The following is a 17,679-nucleotide window of genomic DNA, read 5'->3' on the forward strand; positions in this document are numbered from 1 at the left end:
TTTGATGTGAGATTTGCATGCAAAATCTCCGCGTGTGAAAAGAGGTCCATTTGCATGACGAAAGGGGGGAGGGGATGACTTGCTTAATGACATTCAAACATTGAGCGTGTCAAGCTATGAGGAGGAGGATCAGACTGAAGCAGCGTCATAGGTCTCTTTTCTTTTTATAGGTGCCTTTTTATAGCTTCTTCTTGATTCCCTTATCACTTTGATCATTGCTTCTTAACTGGTGCCTATTTTAGCTTCATTTCCACAGATTGTGCAGTCAAAAGAACTGCCTTACAAATCCTAGGTTTAAGCTTTGATGGTGCAAGAGTCTCTGAGTCAAACCAGTCAATATATGGGAATTCTTAGCTTCAGGGCATTCGGATATGAAAATGTTTTCATTTTCATCACCTGGCTGCATTATAGTCATTCATATGCAGAGGCCTATACTGACTTCTCAGGGGAAATTAATATGATATGACTGAGTGATTCAACACTGTAGAACACGCACATGGCAGGTCAATATAGTGGGTGGTATGCTATACGAACACTCAGCTGCATTATAAACAGGGACTGAATGATATTGTTGTCATTCTAATCGTCATGGGGAACGATCAGTATTTACTATCTCGCCAAAAACCATCTGAGACTCTCACAATAAGGTTAATCGAACTCAAAGCTGAGTGATGAAAAATAAAGACTGTTCTGTTTCTGGCCATGGATTCAAAGCACACACACCACTGTGATGACAACAAGGGGACTGTGAAGCTGCAGTGTTATAAGTTGGATTTTGGTGTGCCAGATATGATTATATTTGGATATATGACCAAATATTATCATTATTTGGATTTTAAAAAAGGTGTCTGAAGTTATTAGAAAATGCTAGCAATGCTTTTCTTTGCTCCAGAAAGCCCCAACAAGACAAACATGAATAGCAAACCTATTGATCTTTGAAGTTCACCCCTCAGTTCACAGAGTCCACTAACACACAGCTGTCTGTCACAGTGACTATGACCCGAACTTTTTAAATGTAAATAAATTTTAATTCTTAGTAAGATTTTAGGTAATCTTAAAAAAAATCCTCCATTAATCAGAATTGTTATAAATTGGGAAATAAGCGACTTTACAGCAACTTTATAGTTTGACTTCTTTTTTGGAACCAGCCTCTAGTGGCCACTCAAAGAATTGCACTTTTTTGGCACTTGTTAGCTGGCTTCATTTTACAGCCCTGATGGTTACTGCTGAGTTTTGTCATCATGGTGTACTTTTTTTCACTTGAGAAAAGAGCCAGCACTCCACCCCACCACTTAGCTCTGTGTCTGTTTTGCTAATTTGTCAGACAACAGGAAAAGAACAGGAGGGGGAAGCAAGTTGGGGCTACAACAGAGAAAAGAAGCATCTGACAGCATTCTCCCAGGTGGGATTTAGTGCCAGCTAAAGACCAAAACGAGACAGCAAACACCAAGCTAGTGCACAACGTATGTTAATTAAATATCCAAGCCAGTGACTGGCAGCCGAGAGATAAATCTTCCAGAATGGACCTTTTCCCAGAATCCAGGGACTGTATTTCCTGTGTACAGAAACATTGGTGCTTTTCAAGAGACATGATTATAGATCTAATGTAATAATCCAGGGAAACAACTGTTTTGCAACACTTTGGGGAGGGGGTGTGGGGGTGTTAGTATACCTTTTTTAAGAGGCCTGCAGCACAGTACAGCACATACAAGAAGCATACAGAATTCAGCACCATGGACAGTGGCATTAATCTTTGGGCAGTCTACAGGCAGCAATTTGTCACGGGCCCACACTGCTGCTGTGAGAGAAAGTTAGAGCGTTAGTGAAAAAGCAGTAGGAAAGAGAGTTCTCAGACAGTGTTCAGTTAAAATATTTGACATTTAAAAAATTAAAATCCCATTGCCATTTTTACAGAATTATCTGATTGTTATTATGAAAAGCATCTGAGGTTTATTTAACTTTCTAAACAGTTTAAAAAATACCATAAAGTACATCTTTATAAATATAAAACTATTTTTAAAAAACTGTGGCTTGGGTTAAAATAGAATGAGCTTAGAATGGGACACTTTGTGGGTATCTGTATCTGTTTACACCAACTGCTTTGACTAAGCTGCTTTATAAGAAGACTTGGGTTTGACAATAGGTTCACAAACCAGTAAGTAAACTTAACAAAAACATAATGTAGCAGATATCATCAGAATATCTTTGTTATTGGCTCTTATCATCGGTGATATGATACATAAAACAAGATGCACTCACCAACCATTTCATTAGTAATATTTGTTCAACTGCTTCTTAATGCAAAAATCTAATCAGCCAATTGCATATCAGAAACTCAGCTTTTAGGCATGTAGACATGTTCAAGACATCCCACTGAAGTTCAAACAGAGCACCAGAATGGGGAAGAAAGATGATTAAACAACTCTGAATGTGGTTGTTGATTGGAGACCGGCCGACCTGAATGTTTCAGAAACTGCTGATCTACTGGGATTGTCCCCTCATGAAACATCTCTAGGGTTTACAGACCGTTGTCTGAAAAGCAGAAAATACCCAGTGAGCTGCAGTTCTCTGGCTGAAAATGCCTTGTTGATGACAGAGGTCAGGGGAAAATAGTCTGACTACTTAGAGCTGATCAGAAAGTAACAGTAACTCAACTAACCACTTGTTACAACCAAGGTATGCAGTAGAGAATCTATGATGTCGCAAAAGGTTTAATCACCAGAAATGGACACCAGGAGACCAGAAAAACATTGCTACTGCAATAGTCAGAATTTATTGTCACCAACATGCACTATGGATCCATCCTGCGCTCTATGAAATGTTTGGGTTGTGGTGGAATGATGTAGGGGATATTTTCTTGGTACACTTTGGGTCCCACAGTACCAACTGAGTGACAGTTAAATGTCACACCTGTTGCTTACCATGTCCAACCCTTCAATACCACAGTGTAAAGTGCACACTGCTGCTTCCAGTAGAATGGTACACCATGCTGTAAAGCTCAGATCATTTCAAACTGATTCCACTGTACTCAGTTTTTTCACACTCTTATTTATGGAGGCTATGCCATTTGGTCCAGGTTAATTACTGGACAGGTAACCAGTCTATTGCAGGGCTAATGCAGCTAGGCAGACAACTATTTTTACTCTTTTGTGTGAGACAAGAGGATAACCACTGCACCACCCTGCCACACTTGCTACGAATAAATGAGATCTCCTTAAATCTATTAAAATATAATGAAATATTCATCTACATTCAATCTATTAAAATATTATGAAATAATTTAAAACATTTCTGTCTTTGTTTCTTTGCTGATATTTCAAAGTATTGGCCATTTTAATCCCTGTTATTGCTTGTCCATATTTAGACTGGCTTCTATATATTCAATCACAAGAAATCCATGCCCACTGTTTTATAGCCTGCAGCACACAGCAGTGTACATAGACAAGTAGAAAATAATGGAGAAATTCAGTGCCTGTGTTTAGTTTTTATTATTCATCTTTTTGTCAGTAATCCTCAACAATGGGAAAGAACCCCTCAGCATTTCTGACCCCAAACAAGACATAAAGGTTTAAATTAAATACACACAAAACACACACGTTTTGATTTGTTTGTGCAGCAGAGGGCTGGGTCAAATATAAACAAACCTCTATGGGTTATTTTGACCTAGCATGTTGGATTGACCAACAGACCCTATTCCAGTGGTTTGATTTTCTAAACCATTTTATGGGAATTACAGACTTTAAGATGTGTAGGAAAGAACTATAGTACAGTATAATGCGGTACCACAACCCAGGTATGTCCTAGTTTCTTTATTTATTTATTTTTTATCGTAAAAGCTAATAATTGAATAGCAAAAAAACTCTCCACTATGTATGAAAATATGAGCTGGAATGTACCATTTCATCCTATTTTTGTGCTTGCTCTATCAAGCCCCAATAGTTCTTAAGATGTTTTGTAGTGTTACAATAGTAATAATACAATAATAGTAACAACATCACCATAATTATAATTATTGTAAATGTGAAAATAAATATAAGGGAGTTTAAAACAGTGACTCATAGACTCAGGATTGGTCAAATGTATATGGACATCCAGTCATCTTGAATACATGTGAGTGCTGAAAATCAACAGCATCTTTATTTGTGTAAAGTGCTACTGCACAATGAACACTAAGACTTACTACAACAATGAAGACCAACACTGTTTTTGCAGTGTCGTCTTTAAATATTATTTCAAAATTTACTCCACGTTTCTTTTACTTAAAAAACAATGACCCGTTACAGGTTTAAATTCACATAAAGATCACAAATATGTGAACCAAAACCTTATGTTACAGTACCATATTAAAGACAAAACTGTATTAATGTTATCTATAATAACATCTATTTAATACATATTTTATCTGTTCCACTCTTTTTTAACCATCTTTTTTTTTTAAAAACATTTAAATAAGTTAGATTCTTCTCAAGTCTCTCCATCGTTTAAACTCACCATTTAATTTTCTTTTAATTCATCATTATTTATTGCGTTTAAAATCACCTGTACTTAGTTGCACAGTCATATTTTTTTTATATATATATAACAAATCCAGTATTTATATTTCACTTTCAATCAAACCTAGTTTTGATTGTTTTTATCAAGCTGTTGTAACCCCGTGGTAACTTTTATTTAGCCCACCTTTCCCTGCATTTTTTAAGAACTTTTTTTTTTAACATATAGTGTCTTTCTACAAGCAGCTATTACAATCTCTTGAACAAAATATTACTAAAAATCGTATATGATCTGATTTTGTGAGAGAGTCCCTGATGAAAAGAAACAAGCTAGTGTAAATGTTAATGGATTTTGTATTGGACAACAACTGTTTCCTAGGTAATTGGACAAACAGCCTTCGGGACTGAAGGCAGTGGTGGCTGACCCCAAGCATCTCCCAACTACAGCGTTTGGGAATCTGGCAAAGACCATCTGTGTGGCTGGAAAAGGTGAACATCGCTTCTGGTGGCATCTGCCTGACTGAAAAAAGGAGCTTTCCCCTGCCCTTTCTAATTGGTTGGCGGAACGCTATTTTACATTTTACAGAAGTACTCTCAGTACTAACAGATATTTTATCATAGTTTACTGGCATACATTGAAGATATTTCGCTTTTTCACGTTTCATTTTAGTCAGAAATAAAATCTTACACCTATTAAATGTAGCAGGCTAAATCAAATATTTTAACACGCTGAACACTTTTATTATTATTGTTGTTATTAGTAGTACTAGTCGTATTATTATAGGTCTGCACATAAAGAAAAGAGAATTGCACAGCTGCAACTTTAAGACTCCACACGCCTCCCCTCCGTCAGCTCCTACAATGGTCTTTTCCAGCTCCGCTTATCACAGCAGAATTTGTAACATGCCATAATTTCTTAACCGGTGCGTGTGGATCCCCGGAAATCAGATGTCATTACCCGACCCGGCTAATTTGGCGATCGTTCCTGCTCTTTTGTTTTTTGACAATGCCAGCGGCGGGGACCAGCCGCACCTTTAGGGTCGTATCCTTGGCGTTGCTGGCTCTTTGCACTGAAGAAGCCTCCTAGGATTGTCCGCTTCATGGTATAGCTTGCACAGACTGCAGTTGTCATTGATCCGCGGCCAGAGCCTCTGCTGATAGTAAAGGAACAAATTGTGAGTATGCACACTGTTGCCGCCGGTATCGCAGTGACCTACATTGCCCCATTCCTTCGGGCTCAAGGTGATTTTCTGCGGTGCCCCTTTTATCTCCACAACTCTGGACTGATGGGGATGTTGCGGGGAGTAGTGAGCGCTTGGTGTGGAAGCATACGTGGTGTATATAATGTATAGATTTCGTGTGGTTGACATTGTGAAGCTCTGCCGGAGAAAGAAAAAAATCACGGCCGGCTGTCACAGTGGAGAGACATAGCAGAGAGTTGAAGGGGGGCGGGATGCAGACTGAGAGGCTGGCATGATGTAATGCACTTGAGACAATAGCCAAGGATTCTCCCCAATTATCATTTCAGAGAATGAGGCGGAGTTGTTACAGTGGTGTCAAGACGCGATCAGCGCCGCAGTCAGGCCGCCTTGGAGTGTGTGTGTGTGTGTGCTTAGTAACCGCAAAAGGACGAGCTGTCACATGAGGAACAGCTGCCCCTCCTATAAACAACATTATCACCGGCTATTACAGAGATGCAAGGAGGAAGAAGGCATTCAACAGACTCCCCCGTCATCCATCCATCTACCCACCTGCCTCTCCATTCACACTTTTTATCCTGTAAATGGATGAATGAGTGAACAGACACACTCACTCACTCACACACACACATCCAGATGCTGGCTCGCTGGTAGAAGGTTAATTGCTGTAGGCAAAGCTGTGATTTCCCTCTGATCTTGCCAATTAATATTAACATTTACAGGCGTGCACGGTGAAGAGATGTGACAATATTTGCATTAGTAGGAATTCCGACTTGTGAAGCTGTGGCACATACTTTAAAGTTTGACACAGATACATTATGCAAAGCTAAGATGCTTAATTTAATGGGGTTTTTTTTAAATAAAGTGTGTGACTTTCCAGTTAGGGACCTCAAACATGCAAATACGCCTTCCTGCCTAATATGGCTGGTGTGCGGGCAAAGCTTTTATTCCCCCGAGGTTTCATTGAGAAAAGTGGCAACCTGTGGAAGAAGCTTTTATGTGCATAAAATGATCGTTTAAGGTCCTCTTTTAAAGCCCAGGTTTGACTGTCACTAAACCTTCGGTAATGAGGAAGGTAAAATGTTGCGGTGAGGCAGGTGTGGTGGTTACAAACGGCACAGTTCAAATCACCTCCAACTTGAGCTTTATTGCCTTTTTGTTCACCTCGATCAGTGCTCTTATTCAATCTCCATCGATTCATGGTTTGCATGACCTTGCTGCTGGGGATTGTGGGCGATGTTAAAGGCTACACGATGTCCTTTCATCCTTTCATGTGCATGCAGACTTATTTTCAGTTGAGCACACAACCAGTGAAAACACACACACAGAAAACCCTTTCCCCTCCTCACCCTCGCAGATGCTCACACACAGGTAAAGTGCAGTCACAGAGAAATGGAGACACACACACACACACACACAGACATACACTTGATGCTCAGCCTCATCACCCTTTCCCGGCCTTCCTAATGGCAGAAGGCTGGGTGTAACTCTACACCAACACCATCCTCCTCATCCCATCTCTGTCTCATTCACCTTTTACTACCAAAGCTTCACATGAGAGTATCAATGAGTGCTGAATACTATTTTTGTGATGTAATGTATTACAGTTGCACAAGCTATTTTTCATGTACTGAACAAAAGATTGTGGTTTGGACTAACACACTGTTTCAGGAAGCAGAAGCAGCATTTGCTGGTAGACTTTGTGACTATAATTCTTGGGATCGAGGCAGATGGGATTTCAATCGCTGAAATAAAACTTACTATAAAGCTCGAGAGCGTGTTTGGAAGTGTGTTTCTTAAGGCAGGTAGCTTGTTCTCAGACTGCTGTGGAATACATTGATGTTACCAGGATATCCTCTCAAAAATAGTGGTACAGTAAAAGTCCATTTCTATGCCTACAGATAAGCTGAGTATTAGTATTAATAGGGCTAATTGTAGGACCTCAAAATAACTATGTGTGCTTTTTTGAGGCCCAATAGATGTCTGAAGTTGGTAAGGAAAAGGTATATATTTGGACAATTTCATCTAGATTTATCAACCAATATAAGGAGACAGTCTATCTTTGTCCAAAAACAACAAGTATTGACAAAAATATTAGTTTTACTCTTAGATTTTAAGGTTTTGCTATTTACTGAAAAGGATTCAAACAAGTTTCACACAGTGTCTGTTGTGTATCTTGCATCAGTGGTTAACGCTGTGGTTTAATTCCTGGGGCCTTTGTTCTCATTGTGCCTGGTGGGTTTTCTCTCATTGCTCCAGTTTTCTGCCACAGTCCAAAGATGTGTGTTAGGTTAATTAGTGAATCTAAGTTGTCTATAATGGCAGCCACTTGTGCCACAATGCACTTAATTAATAGGTTTTGCATGATTTCAATACCTTTTGATTTTAACTTCCATTTTGTTGTTGATGTTTTCTGTCTTGATTAAACATAACGTCCCTTCTTTTATATATTTTTATATATTTTTATCTATCTATCTGTCTATCTGTCTATCTGTCTATCTATCTGTCTATCTATCTATCTATCTATCTATCTGTCTATCTGTCTATCTGTCTATCTATCTGTCTATCTATCTATCTATCTATCTATCTGTCTATCTGTCTATCTATCTATCTGTCTGTCTGTCTGTCTCACATATATATATGTGAGAGTGTCTGTATTTTCGTGCTAAAACATCAGAAGCTGTAGAATCAAAGTTTCTGCAACCTGAAGTGTTCCCATGTAGCAGAGTACTTTTGATTCCTGCTTATTCTTTTTGGTAGTGTAGTGTTGTATGAATATTACTAAAGATGTTGTTTCTTTTACATGTAGAAAAGGTACTTTTGGTTGCTCCCTTATTTCCCGAGGGTTCTCCACAGCAAATGGATCCACAAATGGTTGTTTTGGCAAAAATCTTAAACTGGATGTCCCTCCTGACAGAACACTTCCGTTTAATCCTGGCTTGGGACTGGCACTAGGAGAATGTGAGCCTGTGTCCCCTAAAGCTGGGTTTGTGGGTTCTCCTGGCTTCAAAGTGGGTATCTTTTTCATGTAAGGTGAATGTGTTACAGAGGATTTATATTTCTGTGTTATATCTAGGTTTATTTTAATCTCTGAAAGCATACGCTGCTACCTGACATGCACCTTTCTAGAAATGAAACCGTATGTCACGTATATGCAGCCTGCAACTTTTGTGATTGGCCTGTTCAGTACTGTTGATTTCCTGCGACCATTTAACCACAGTTTTGGAACGGATCGGTAAGAGAATAACCAAAATAAGGAATAATAGTCATAGCCTCAATATAATTAATCACAAATGTCAGCAACCACCACAAGATAATTAACATGTGCTGCTGCACACACATGCTTGAATGCTGACAATGGTGCCACCCACTTATGTAGGCAATGTGGTAGGCTCTACAAAGACTGACCCAAGACGTCTAAATCAGCTGTTGGGCCTCAGTCACCAAATGCTAGGACCTTGTGAGCGCCGGAAATCGGAAATGGGGAATGTTCACCTTCAACGTAAAAGGTGCAACTTTTGAAATGTGTTTGTTGCAGTGGTAAGGCACAATTTGTATTCTGAAGGTGGACATTATGTCTTTTCAGCTTGCATCGCTCTTTCCACATTTTCACCATGTTTTGGTGAATAGTTTGCAAATGTTTGCAGACATGCATGTCTTTCACCCAAACTAATGGTGACCACAGCAAGCTGCTAGCGACTAAAATAATGGTAAGAAGATTTTCAGTGCCTTAAACACTACACCACAGTTTCTTGCTAATGTGACATCTAAATTCTGCTTAAGCTCTTTTCAGAAACATCCTGGCAGGGAGATGCTGTATCAAATTAATGAATCACTTTCTCTCAGCCTACGAATAGATACGTATAAAAAGTAGTAATTAGCAACTGTACAATGTAACTTTAGTCTTCTTGTCCAAATTATTTAGAAACAATAAACAGATATTCCACTACAGTAGATTCCTGAGGGAAAAAAATGTGTTTTGATGACAGATATTTTACTGCTTTTCTACATCTGAACAGTAGCACTTAAATAATAATAATAATTTACCTACATCTTCAGATGTCCAAATAGGGAAGTAGGCACCCTGTTTATTTAAGAAGATCAACAGTACGGAGTTAACAAAAACGGGAAAATATCTTAGTTCTGTGTTCTATAGCAGGTTATGACTGCTTCAGTGAATTGCAGGCAGGTTGGTGTTAATATTTTCATACAAGAGTATGGCTTCTTCTTTCTAACAGCCCATCACAGCACCATCACTTGCAAAACCAACTAACCATGCACATAACATTTCTTCTGAGATCCCCTTCAATCCAAGACCAAGATTTTGCAGACAGCAGTCCTGGTGCATACTTGCAATTCAACTTGTTGAAATAAGCAACCACAGAACTCACCTCTGTATGCAGTTCTGATATAGTTGATCAGGAAGGTGTTTGAGACCCAGCAGGAGTGGAACGGGGTCACTCTTTAAAATGACCACTTTGGAGCAAGAAATTATTTCAGGTTAACATCCAAGATCTTTACACTACAGCCATATTACTTTTGGTATGCCTACTGCAATTATTATAATATCCTGAGCAATCCTGTGTAATAGATTTGAATCGTTGTTTTCTTGACAGACTGTCTCTTGGTCGTCTGAAGTCTCCGTGGTACAGGGTGCCATATGAAGGAGATTTTCCAGCACTATGTGTGTACCATGCAATCTGGCCAGTTCCATTCACAAATATGCTGTGTCACTCTTTTCCCACCTGTCAGCCTGATATGAATGCCAAAATGGGAAAGAGCGGCATGCAACAGCTTTCCCATTACCCGTGGAGCTCATCAATCCAGTCTGTAGATGCACTTTGCTCATCTGCCCGCCAAGAAGTCAAGCACAAATATTACTTGAAAGTGCAATCTGTCATAAACCAACTATCCTGTCGGCTAACTGCTTGATGTGCAAGTAAAGTCCATTGTCATTAAAACAAATGGTTGTACACTCTTATTCATATTGTAAGAAAATTAGTTTTAATGAGTTTAACATGTTGCTACAAATGTTCAAAGAGCTGACCTTACATTTAGTTTTTTTAAAAAGCCCATAATGGGTTTTTGGGCCTACTTTATTTTGCTTTACTCCTTTCTAAATTACCATTTCCTTGTTCAATGCGTTAAAGCATTAGTAATTTCATTCCTAATGATAACAAGGCTTTAAACACACTATTAAATAATGTCGGTTTTATTTTAGCCTCTCCAAAATTAGCCCAACAAGCATAGAGTAGTACAGCTTATCTCTAAAGCCGCAGAGTGTCGTGTTCAGGCCGCTGTCTGTTCTGAACACGCTCACACTCCACATGTCTTTTGATGTTTCCCAGGTGGTGAATAGTGCTGAATTTGCCTCACTTGGCCATATACCGCTCTAGGAACACACTGCTGTTTTGTGTGCTGTGCCTTATCTACTCACACAATTGTTCCCATTAATGAGATTAACTGAAGACATTCAGGAAATTAGCTGCCGTTTGCTGATTTGTTTCTGCCAAAATGGAGTGATTCTACATAAGTGTCAAATTTTACATCTGTCCCATATAGATACAGTAATTCACTGCCTGCTTGATTCTTACTCAGGGGAATAATCTTGTGGCTTAACTTTGTTTTTTTTCCCCCTGCTTGTCCATTTTCATTATGGGTCTTTGTAGATGTGCCGGAGGGTGAACTGCAATAGTTTAGATTAGGAATCAGTATGTCAGAGTAAATAAAACAAGGTCTAAGGTCATTCAGCAGCAATCACGCCTATTGTTGGACAAGCATATAATGGGCAATTCCAAAAAAGCCATTTTTTAAATCTTTTTTACTTAAAATGGCTTTTAAGAAAAATCTTTCTGCAGTATTGTGCTTTGCATTGTTATCGTTTAGCTGTCATTGGCAGAATGCTTCAAATAAAGTGCCAGCCGATGTCCTAATGAGCCCACATTCTCTATACTTTGGAGGTGTTGCATCCAACAATTTCTGAAACAGACATCTGACAAACACATCAGACAGCGATGCCAGGTGAAGAGGTGAGAAGATGGCAGGATCTTAACTTCTCTGTCCAGCTTACTTTTCTGTGCACAACCAGCGAAGGCTTCCAAGGCAAGTCTCCCTCAAAACATCAAAAAAGATTATGGTTATGACAAAAAGTCTATTATGTGATGTAAAACTTGGTCTCAAGCTGTAGTCAAGAATTTGATGGACAAGGAGGGTACATATCCAGCTTTGTGTGGGTGTACCGTCTGCTAGGTTCAGCAACTTTGGCTGGATGTTAAACTTAGTCTCACACCTTAAACGTAGAAGTTCTTGAAACTTGCAAATAAGTTACTGTTTTTCAGCTGATATGCATTGTTAGTTGATGAGCTGTTTTTGCACTTGACTTTTCTGGCCATCTGTTTTAACAAACTACAGCCACACCAACAGCTTCTCCGTGTAAGCCAGTTTGAGGTCGACTCTGAGTAAAGGTTCAGAAAAAAAAGTTAGACCTAGTCCAAACTGTGAAAAATGGGATGCTATCAGCACGCCCCATTTTTCACAGGTAGTCTGTTGCTTCCACTGTTGGGAATTATTGATCAGTCCTGGAAGGCTTGATCTATAGGGTTGTAGTGAGCATATCGACCAAGCAATCGAACAGCAGACACTGAGACTACAGCCCTTCTCCAGGCTGAAGAAATGATACATGGTCCTCCACCAGTACAACACACAGGCCCTCCTGTAGTGACACTGTTAATTATGAATGCTTTATGGATACTCACCTGCCGAAAGGAACTAAGAAGGCTTAATTTTTCCCAAGTTTTCCATGATTTTTATCATTTTTAGCATTGCAATGTCTTGTAGATGCAAGTTTTCTAAGGAATTTCCTCCCATCTAGCGCCAGGAATGAGCTTGAATGCCAATAGGCAGAGAAGGGGCTTTGGATTTGTTGCACTGATTGAGAAGAAAACCTCACTCCTACCCCCCTGAATAATTCATTGATTGGCATATGGCGTGTAGAGAAAAGCCCAATGATCCCTGCATGTCTGTCTGTGTGTATTCTTATTTCAACTGTAGTCCACAATGAGTTCAATTGAGCGTGTTCCTGTTCCCTCCCATCAATGATTTCTGCACACTTTTACCCTCACATTTAACCATCTTTAACCAGCTGCACTAAATTTAGTCACTTAAATGTCATCTGGTTCTTACAACACTTTCACTCAATTGCTAAAAATGTCAGTTTCTCTCCAAAAGTATCATTCTGGCAGATAAAATCTTACATATTCATTATGACAAGCGTTCATGACAAGGGATAGCCAGACATGCTAAAGGAATTTGTGGGAGCTCTCCTGGTACACATTAACATAATGTGCTGTGATGTTTCATTGCAGTGGAAATGAGCATAGAAAAACTATCAGTAGCCTTTCTGTCAGGCTATAAGAATTATCTGTAGACCAAATAGCTGTTTTAATAGTGGTCAAAATGGCTTTTCAGTTGTCAGGAAATAGTACTGTCACTGCTAATGAGTGCAATCTAGACAACATGTGCATCCCAGCTGGCAATAAGAGCTCTCAGTCCGGACATTCTTCACACAGCCCACTGTGGGTGATTATCTATTCAAGGGGAGTACACTAACTCTTACCTGTCACTACTACTGCTTCACACTAGAGAGAGAACTAATAACTTGCTGCACAAACATGCCTTCCAATAGCAGCAAATACTGAGCAGCAGAGGAGCATTTACCCACAAAAAAAAAACACATTTTGGGAAAACTTTATCCATAAGTTATTGTCAACAGAATATGCTGTACTTTTTGGTCTTTTTCTTGAGTAAAACTAGAGACTGATCTAATGGCTTTTGAATGGAATAATTATCCAGATAAGTGTCGTACTGAATGATATGGTTCAGTGTTTTTAAAGGTTGCTTTTTATGACTAAGAGCACAGGGAAAAGCAGATCAGACAGTGCATTTTCTCTCCATATCTATTGATTTTTCATAGACAGTGAAATAATTTAAGGGGCAGTCACGGTGAGATCAAAGCATAAGGTGCAGGAACAGGACAAAAGGGGATTGTATGTGCCGTGAAGCAGAAAAAACATCCTCAGCACAATTTGCTTTCTACACAGCTTAAAGCAGAAATAAAGCGCCATCAAACAGCAAAATGTGCCTGTTTGTTGCTGCTTTGACGAGACAAATGTGATCAAGCCTAGGAGATTAACACCAAAAACGTAAAATTTTAGTAAACCTGAGAGTTAGGAGCAAGGTTTGAAACATTTTGACCATGGAAGAATCACTTGGAATCAATAAAAGTAGAAATTAGAAATAGAAATTAGTATTTGAGACTCTAATAGCCAATTGTATGCTTTGTTTTTGCACTAACATGTATTGAGTCATAGTCAGATGAATTACCTTCTACTTAAAATGCACCGCCGTTTGTCCTCAGTCTGTCCGCCAGCCGGCCTGCTCTCCCAAGCGATGGGTGGCATGTGCAGTGTGTCCAGCCAAGCAGCATGCAGGCTTCGGCTCTCTGGTCTAAATGGCCGCGGATGGTGGCTGAATAGTGAACTGGTGGGAGCCTGGATGGGTGCCTGGAGAAGATATGGGAGACCCCATCTTACTGCCAGAACATGCTGAGACACAGACCTGGCATTGTAACCCACCCAGAGGGGACCAAGTCTGGGCAATAGGATATTGTTTTCTCACTAAATAAACCAAGTCTAGGACCAGACAATGAGAAAGTATGGTCTAGCACTGGAGCCAGAATTATCATTAATTTATAGGTATTTTGCATGTTGCTTCCTGAGTATTGCACAGGCTAAGGACATCTTTAAAGACTATGGGACATGGTTGAAAAACAACTGGGCCAAATTAGACTGATAGCCTGTTAATTTCATCTTTATAAATGCAGCTGATACCGATATTGTCACCACATAATGTTTGACCGAAATTGTCATTGTAGTTGCTATATTTTTCTATGAACACTTCCACTTGTTGAGCTTTTGACTACTCCTACTACACACTTTTACAGTTAAGACGAGAATTTAACATGCATAAACACCAAAAACCATGTAACACCTGAAAAACATCTGCCACTGGCATGTTTTCCAGTATAGGCAAGATGGTGACCAGTAAGAGTGAGAAATGTGACGTTCTACACAATTTTGTTGAATACGATCATACCATGGGCACCTGTAGTGCACATATGTGCTAAAAATAATGGGTATAAGTACAGTAGGACAAGATTTGACATGTAGAAAATTGCTAGCGTAATACTAGCTTAAAAATATGTAGAGTTGTTGTTTAATGAGTAGCTAGCTGTTTGCTAACCTAGCAAACAGCTGGTTTTAGGGACTTTGAATGTAAGATGTTAGCCTTTCTACTGTGTAGCTGAATAAAACCCAGGTTATTATCAGAAGTACATGGCTTGTTTATAACAATAAAATATATTTATGTAAAACAGTTATATTGCTGTAAGAAGGTATAGGCCTTCCCAACCTCTTGCAGCTAACTTTATTTTTTTAAGCTAACTTCCAACCTTGATACCCTCAAGGCAAAAAAATGACTCTTTCCACTCTATAGTGGTAGAAAGTCATGAGAAGTGAGCAATGAATAATATCATTCAAACTTATAATTTTCTTTCATGGTCTGTGTTGAACGGGCCTTTCTAATCTGTGTGGCACTGAGCTACAAAAATACAGTGACTTCCCGTGGCTCATTTCTTCTTTTCTTACTTACCTGCAGTGATGCAAACATAACTTTAGCTTATGAACCGACCTGGACATCCGTTAGAATGATTCCTGAAGCTTTCTGAAAACCCTGAGGGGAGCTGGAATATTGCTTCACATATCCACTATAGCATAGATATGGTGTATTATGCAACTCGATCTGGGCTGGCCCATTAAACAGCACAAGCGTGAAATCTAGGGCAGAACGCCCAGCATCCCAAGACGTGTCTGCAGCTTTGAAACGCCGGGGTGACGCTGAGCCAAGCTCCAACTGTGTCAGGCCCAGTCACATGCACGCAGCCATACAAACAGAAGTGTGTGGATATTTACACAGAGGCATGCGTACAAAACAGAAGACATGGACAGACATGTTTGCTTTCCTATATACCCTGCTCTATACAAATACTCATCATTCCTATGAATTAGAATTTGGTTCTCATCCATGCACAAACCCACTGTTATTATGTCTTCTTTCTTTTTCTTTTTCTTTTTTTAACTACAATTTTATTATTAGATATGTGTGGGTCCAAAAGGGAGTATGCTGCCTCTTATTTGAAGTTGTTCAGCAACTGTATTGTAATATGGGTGACAGTTTGTGTATGTATTATATGTAAAAAAAAAAAAAAAAAAAAAAACTTAATTGGAAAGTTCAGAGTGTAAATTGCCTATTGTCTAATTTCTGGTTTTTCGTCTCTTCAGCAGAGCAAAGATGATGTGTGAAGTGATGCCCACGATCAGCGAGGACACAGCTCTGAGCCAACGCGGCTCTCAGAGCAGCGCCTCAGACCCGGACTCACATTTTGAACAGCTTATGGTTAATATGCTGGACGAACGGGACCGGCTGTTGGACACATTGAGGGAAACTCAGGAGAGCCTCGGTCTGGCCCAGCAGCATCTACAGGATGTCATCTATGACAGAGACTCGCTGCAGCGGCAGCTCAGCTCCGCCCTGCCACAGGTAAGCAGCTTAAATCCCTGTTTTCAAAAGGTTTTTTTAATATTATTGTGGAATCTTTGTATCCTTGACTTTTTGAAATTGCTGACATGACAAGAACGAAGGATTGACATGCAATTAAAGTAGGAAGCTGGAATAATGATGTGCTTACAAAGGATGTGTTGTGACTTCCATGACACTGGGATGTCGTCTTTGACTTATTTTATGTGTGTTTTGTCATAAATTTGCTATAAAAATATAAAAATATTGTCCATCTAAACTTTATACTTTCTAAAACTTTCTTTGGTTTTATTGTTTTAGTGTCCTCTTCACAACATAACCTAATTTCCAAACAATAGTAAAGGCTGATTGCCAATGACTTTATTATTGTAAGGCAAGTCAAATACAAAACCTTTGGTTAGTTTTATGAACAATTACTTGGGTTAAAACGGACCCTTTTACAAGAAGGCAAAAGTCTCCTTCCTGCATCTTTTTTCTTTCTTTCTTGTTTTCTTCATTGTCACAGAGAGGAGTGGATGCTAATCTAAATGTATGCCTAAGCTGTTTTTTAACCATCAAATCAATGTCTTATCTCTGACTTTGTAAACAGTGTAGAGAAAAAAGTGTGCAAAGTCCAACTCTCATGATTGATAGAGGTAACATGCTGACACATGCATTTCCAGTGGATTATACAAATAAGAAGTACTTTTCAGCTGAAACTGGTTTTGGAACAAGTCTTGACGACAATACTGCCTTTCAAACATTTGTCATTTCATCAGACATTTTGCACATACGTAGTCATTCCCGACATAAATCGAACTTCACCCTCTCTTTAAATTAACCACTATTATCGTTTTTCATGTTGGGCACCTGTTGCATACAGTCGTGTGAAAAATTAAGTACACCTCATAGTTCAATAGCTTGTAGAATCACCTTTAGCAGCAATAACTTAACAATCCTCCCATAACGGCATTTTCTGTATGGCTTTCTCAGTGTTTCACATTGTTTACGGAGGGATTTTCACCCACTCTTCTGAACGGTGTTGCTTTACTTTATTAAAGTTTGTTGTCATCCATTTATGGACAGCTCTTTTGAGGTCCTGCCACAACATTTCCATTGGGTTGAGATGTGGACTTTGAGTAGTCAAACTTGTTGATGATCAGTTAATTAAGTACATTTGATTAGCAGCACCTGGCTGCTACTTACTGTCTTAATTCCTATGGTATCGATAAGGGTATACTTAGATTTTACAAGACTGTGAAAACGTGTTTTTCACATGAATGTAGAGTGTGGCTGTATTGCTTTTTACTTGCCTCACAAATTGTAAAAAAATAAAATTATATATATATATATATATA

At 39.1% G+C, this 17,679-nt stretch overlaps 1 protein-coding gene across 11 annotated transcripts in view; it reads left to right on the forward strand.

The window, feature by feature from the left end:
- Positions 1-5,319: 5,319 nt before the first annotated feature.
- ppfia2 (PTPRF interacting protein alpha 2) overlaps positions 5,320-17,679 on the forward strand; it is a 195,631-nt gene continuing 183,271 nt past the window's right edge. For 5 of the 11 annotated variants that reach the window (XR_006054371.1, XR_006054372.1, XM_042220490.1 and 2 more), the window contains exons 1-2: positions 5,320-5,665; positions 16,087-16,345. Coding sequence is in view for 8 of the 11 variants with exons in the window: in XM_042220490.1 (XP_042076424.1) it covers positions 16,097-16,345 (249 nt within the window). In the remaining 3 variants the exon portion in view is untranslated. Of the gene's footprint in view, positions 5,666-16,086; positions 16,346-17,679 lie in introns of those variants that run through there. The other 6 variants (XM_042220495.1, XM_014333954.2, XM_014333956.2 and 3 more) reach the window with 3 other exon arrangements.

Source organism: Haplochromis burtoni, unplaced genomic scaffold (assembly GCF_018398535.1).
Source record: "Haplochromis burtoni strain Fernald_Lab_line unplaced genomic scaffold, NCSU_Asbu1 Contig_49, whole genome shotgun sequence".
Taxonomy (NCBI): domain Eukaryota; kingdom Metazoa; phylum Chordata; class Actinopteri; order Cichliformes; family Cichlidae; genus Haplochromis; species Haplochromis burtoni.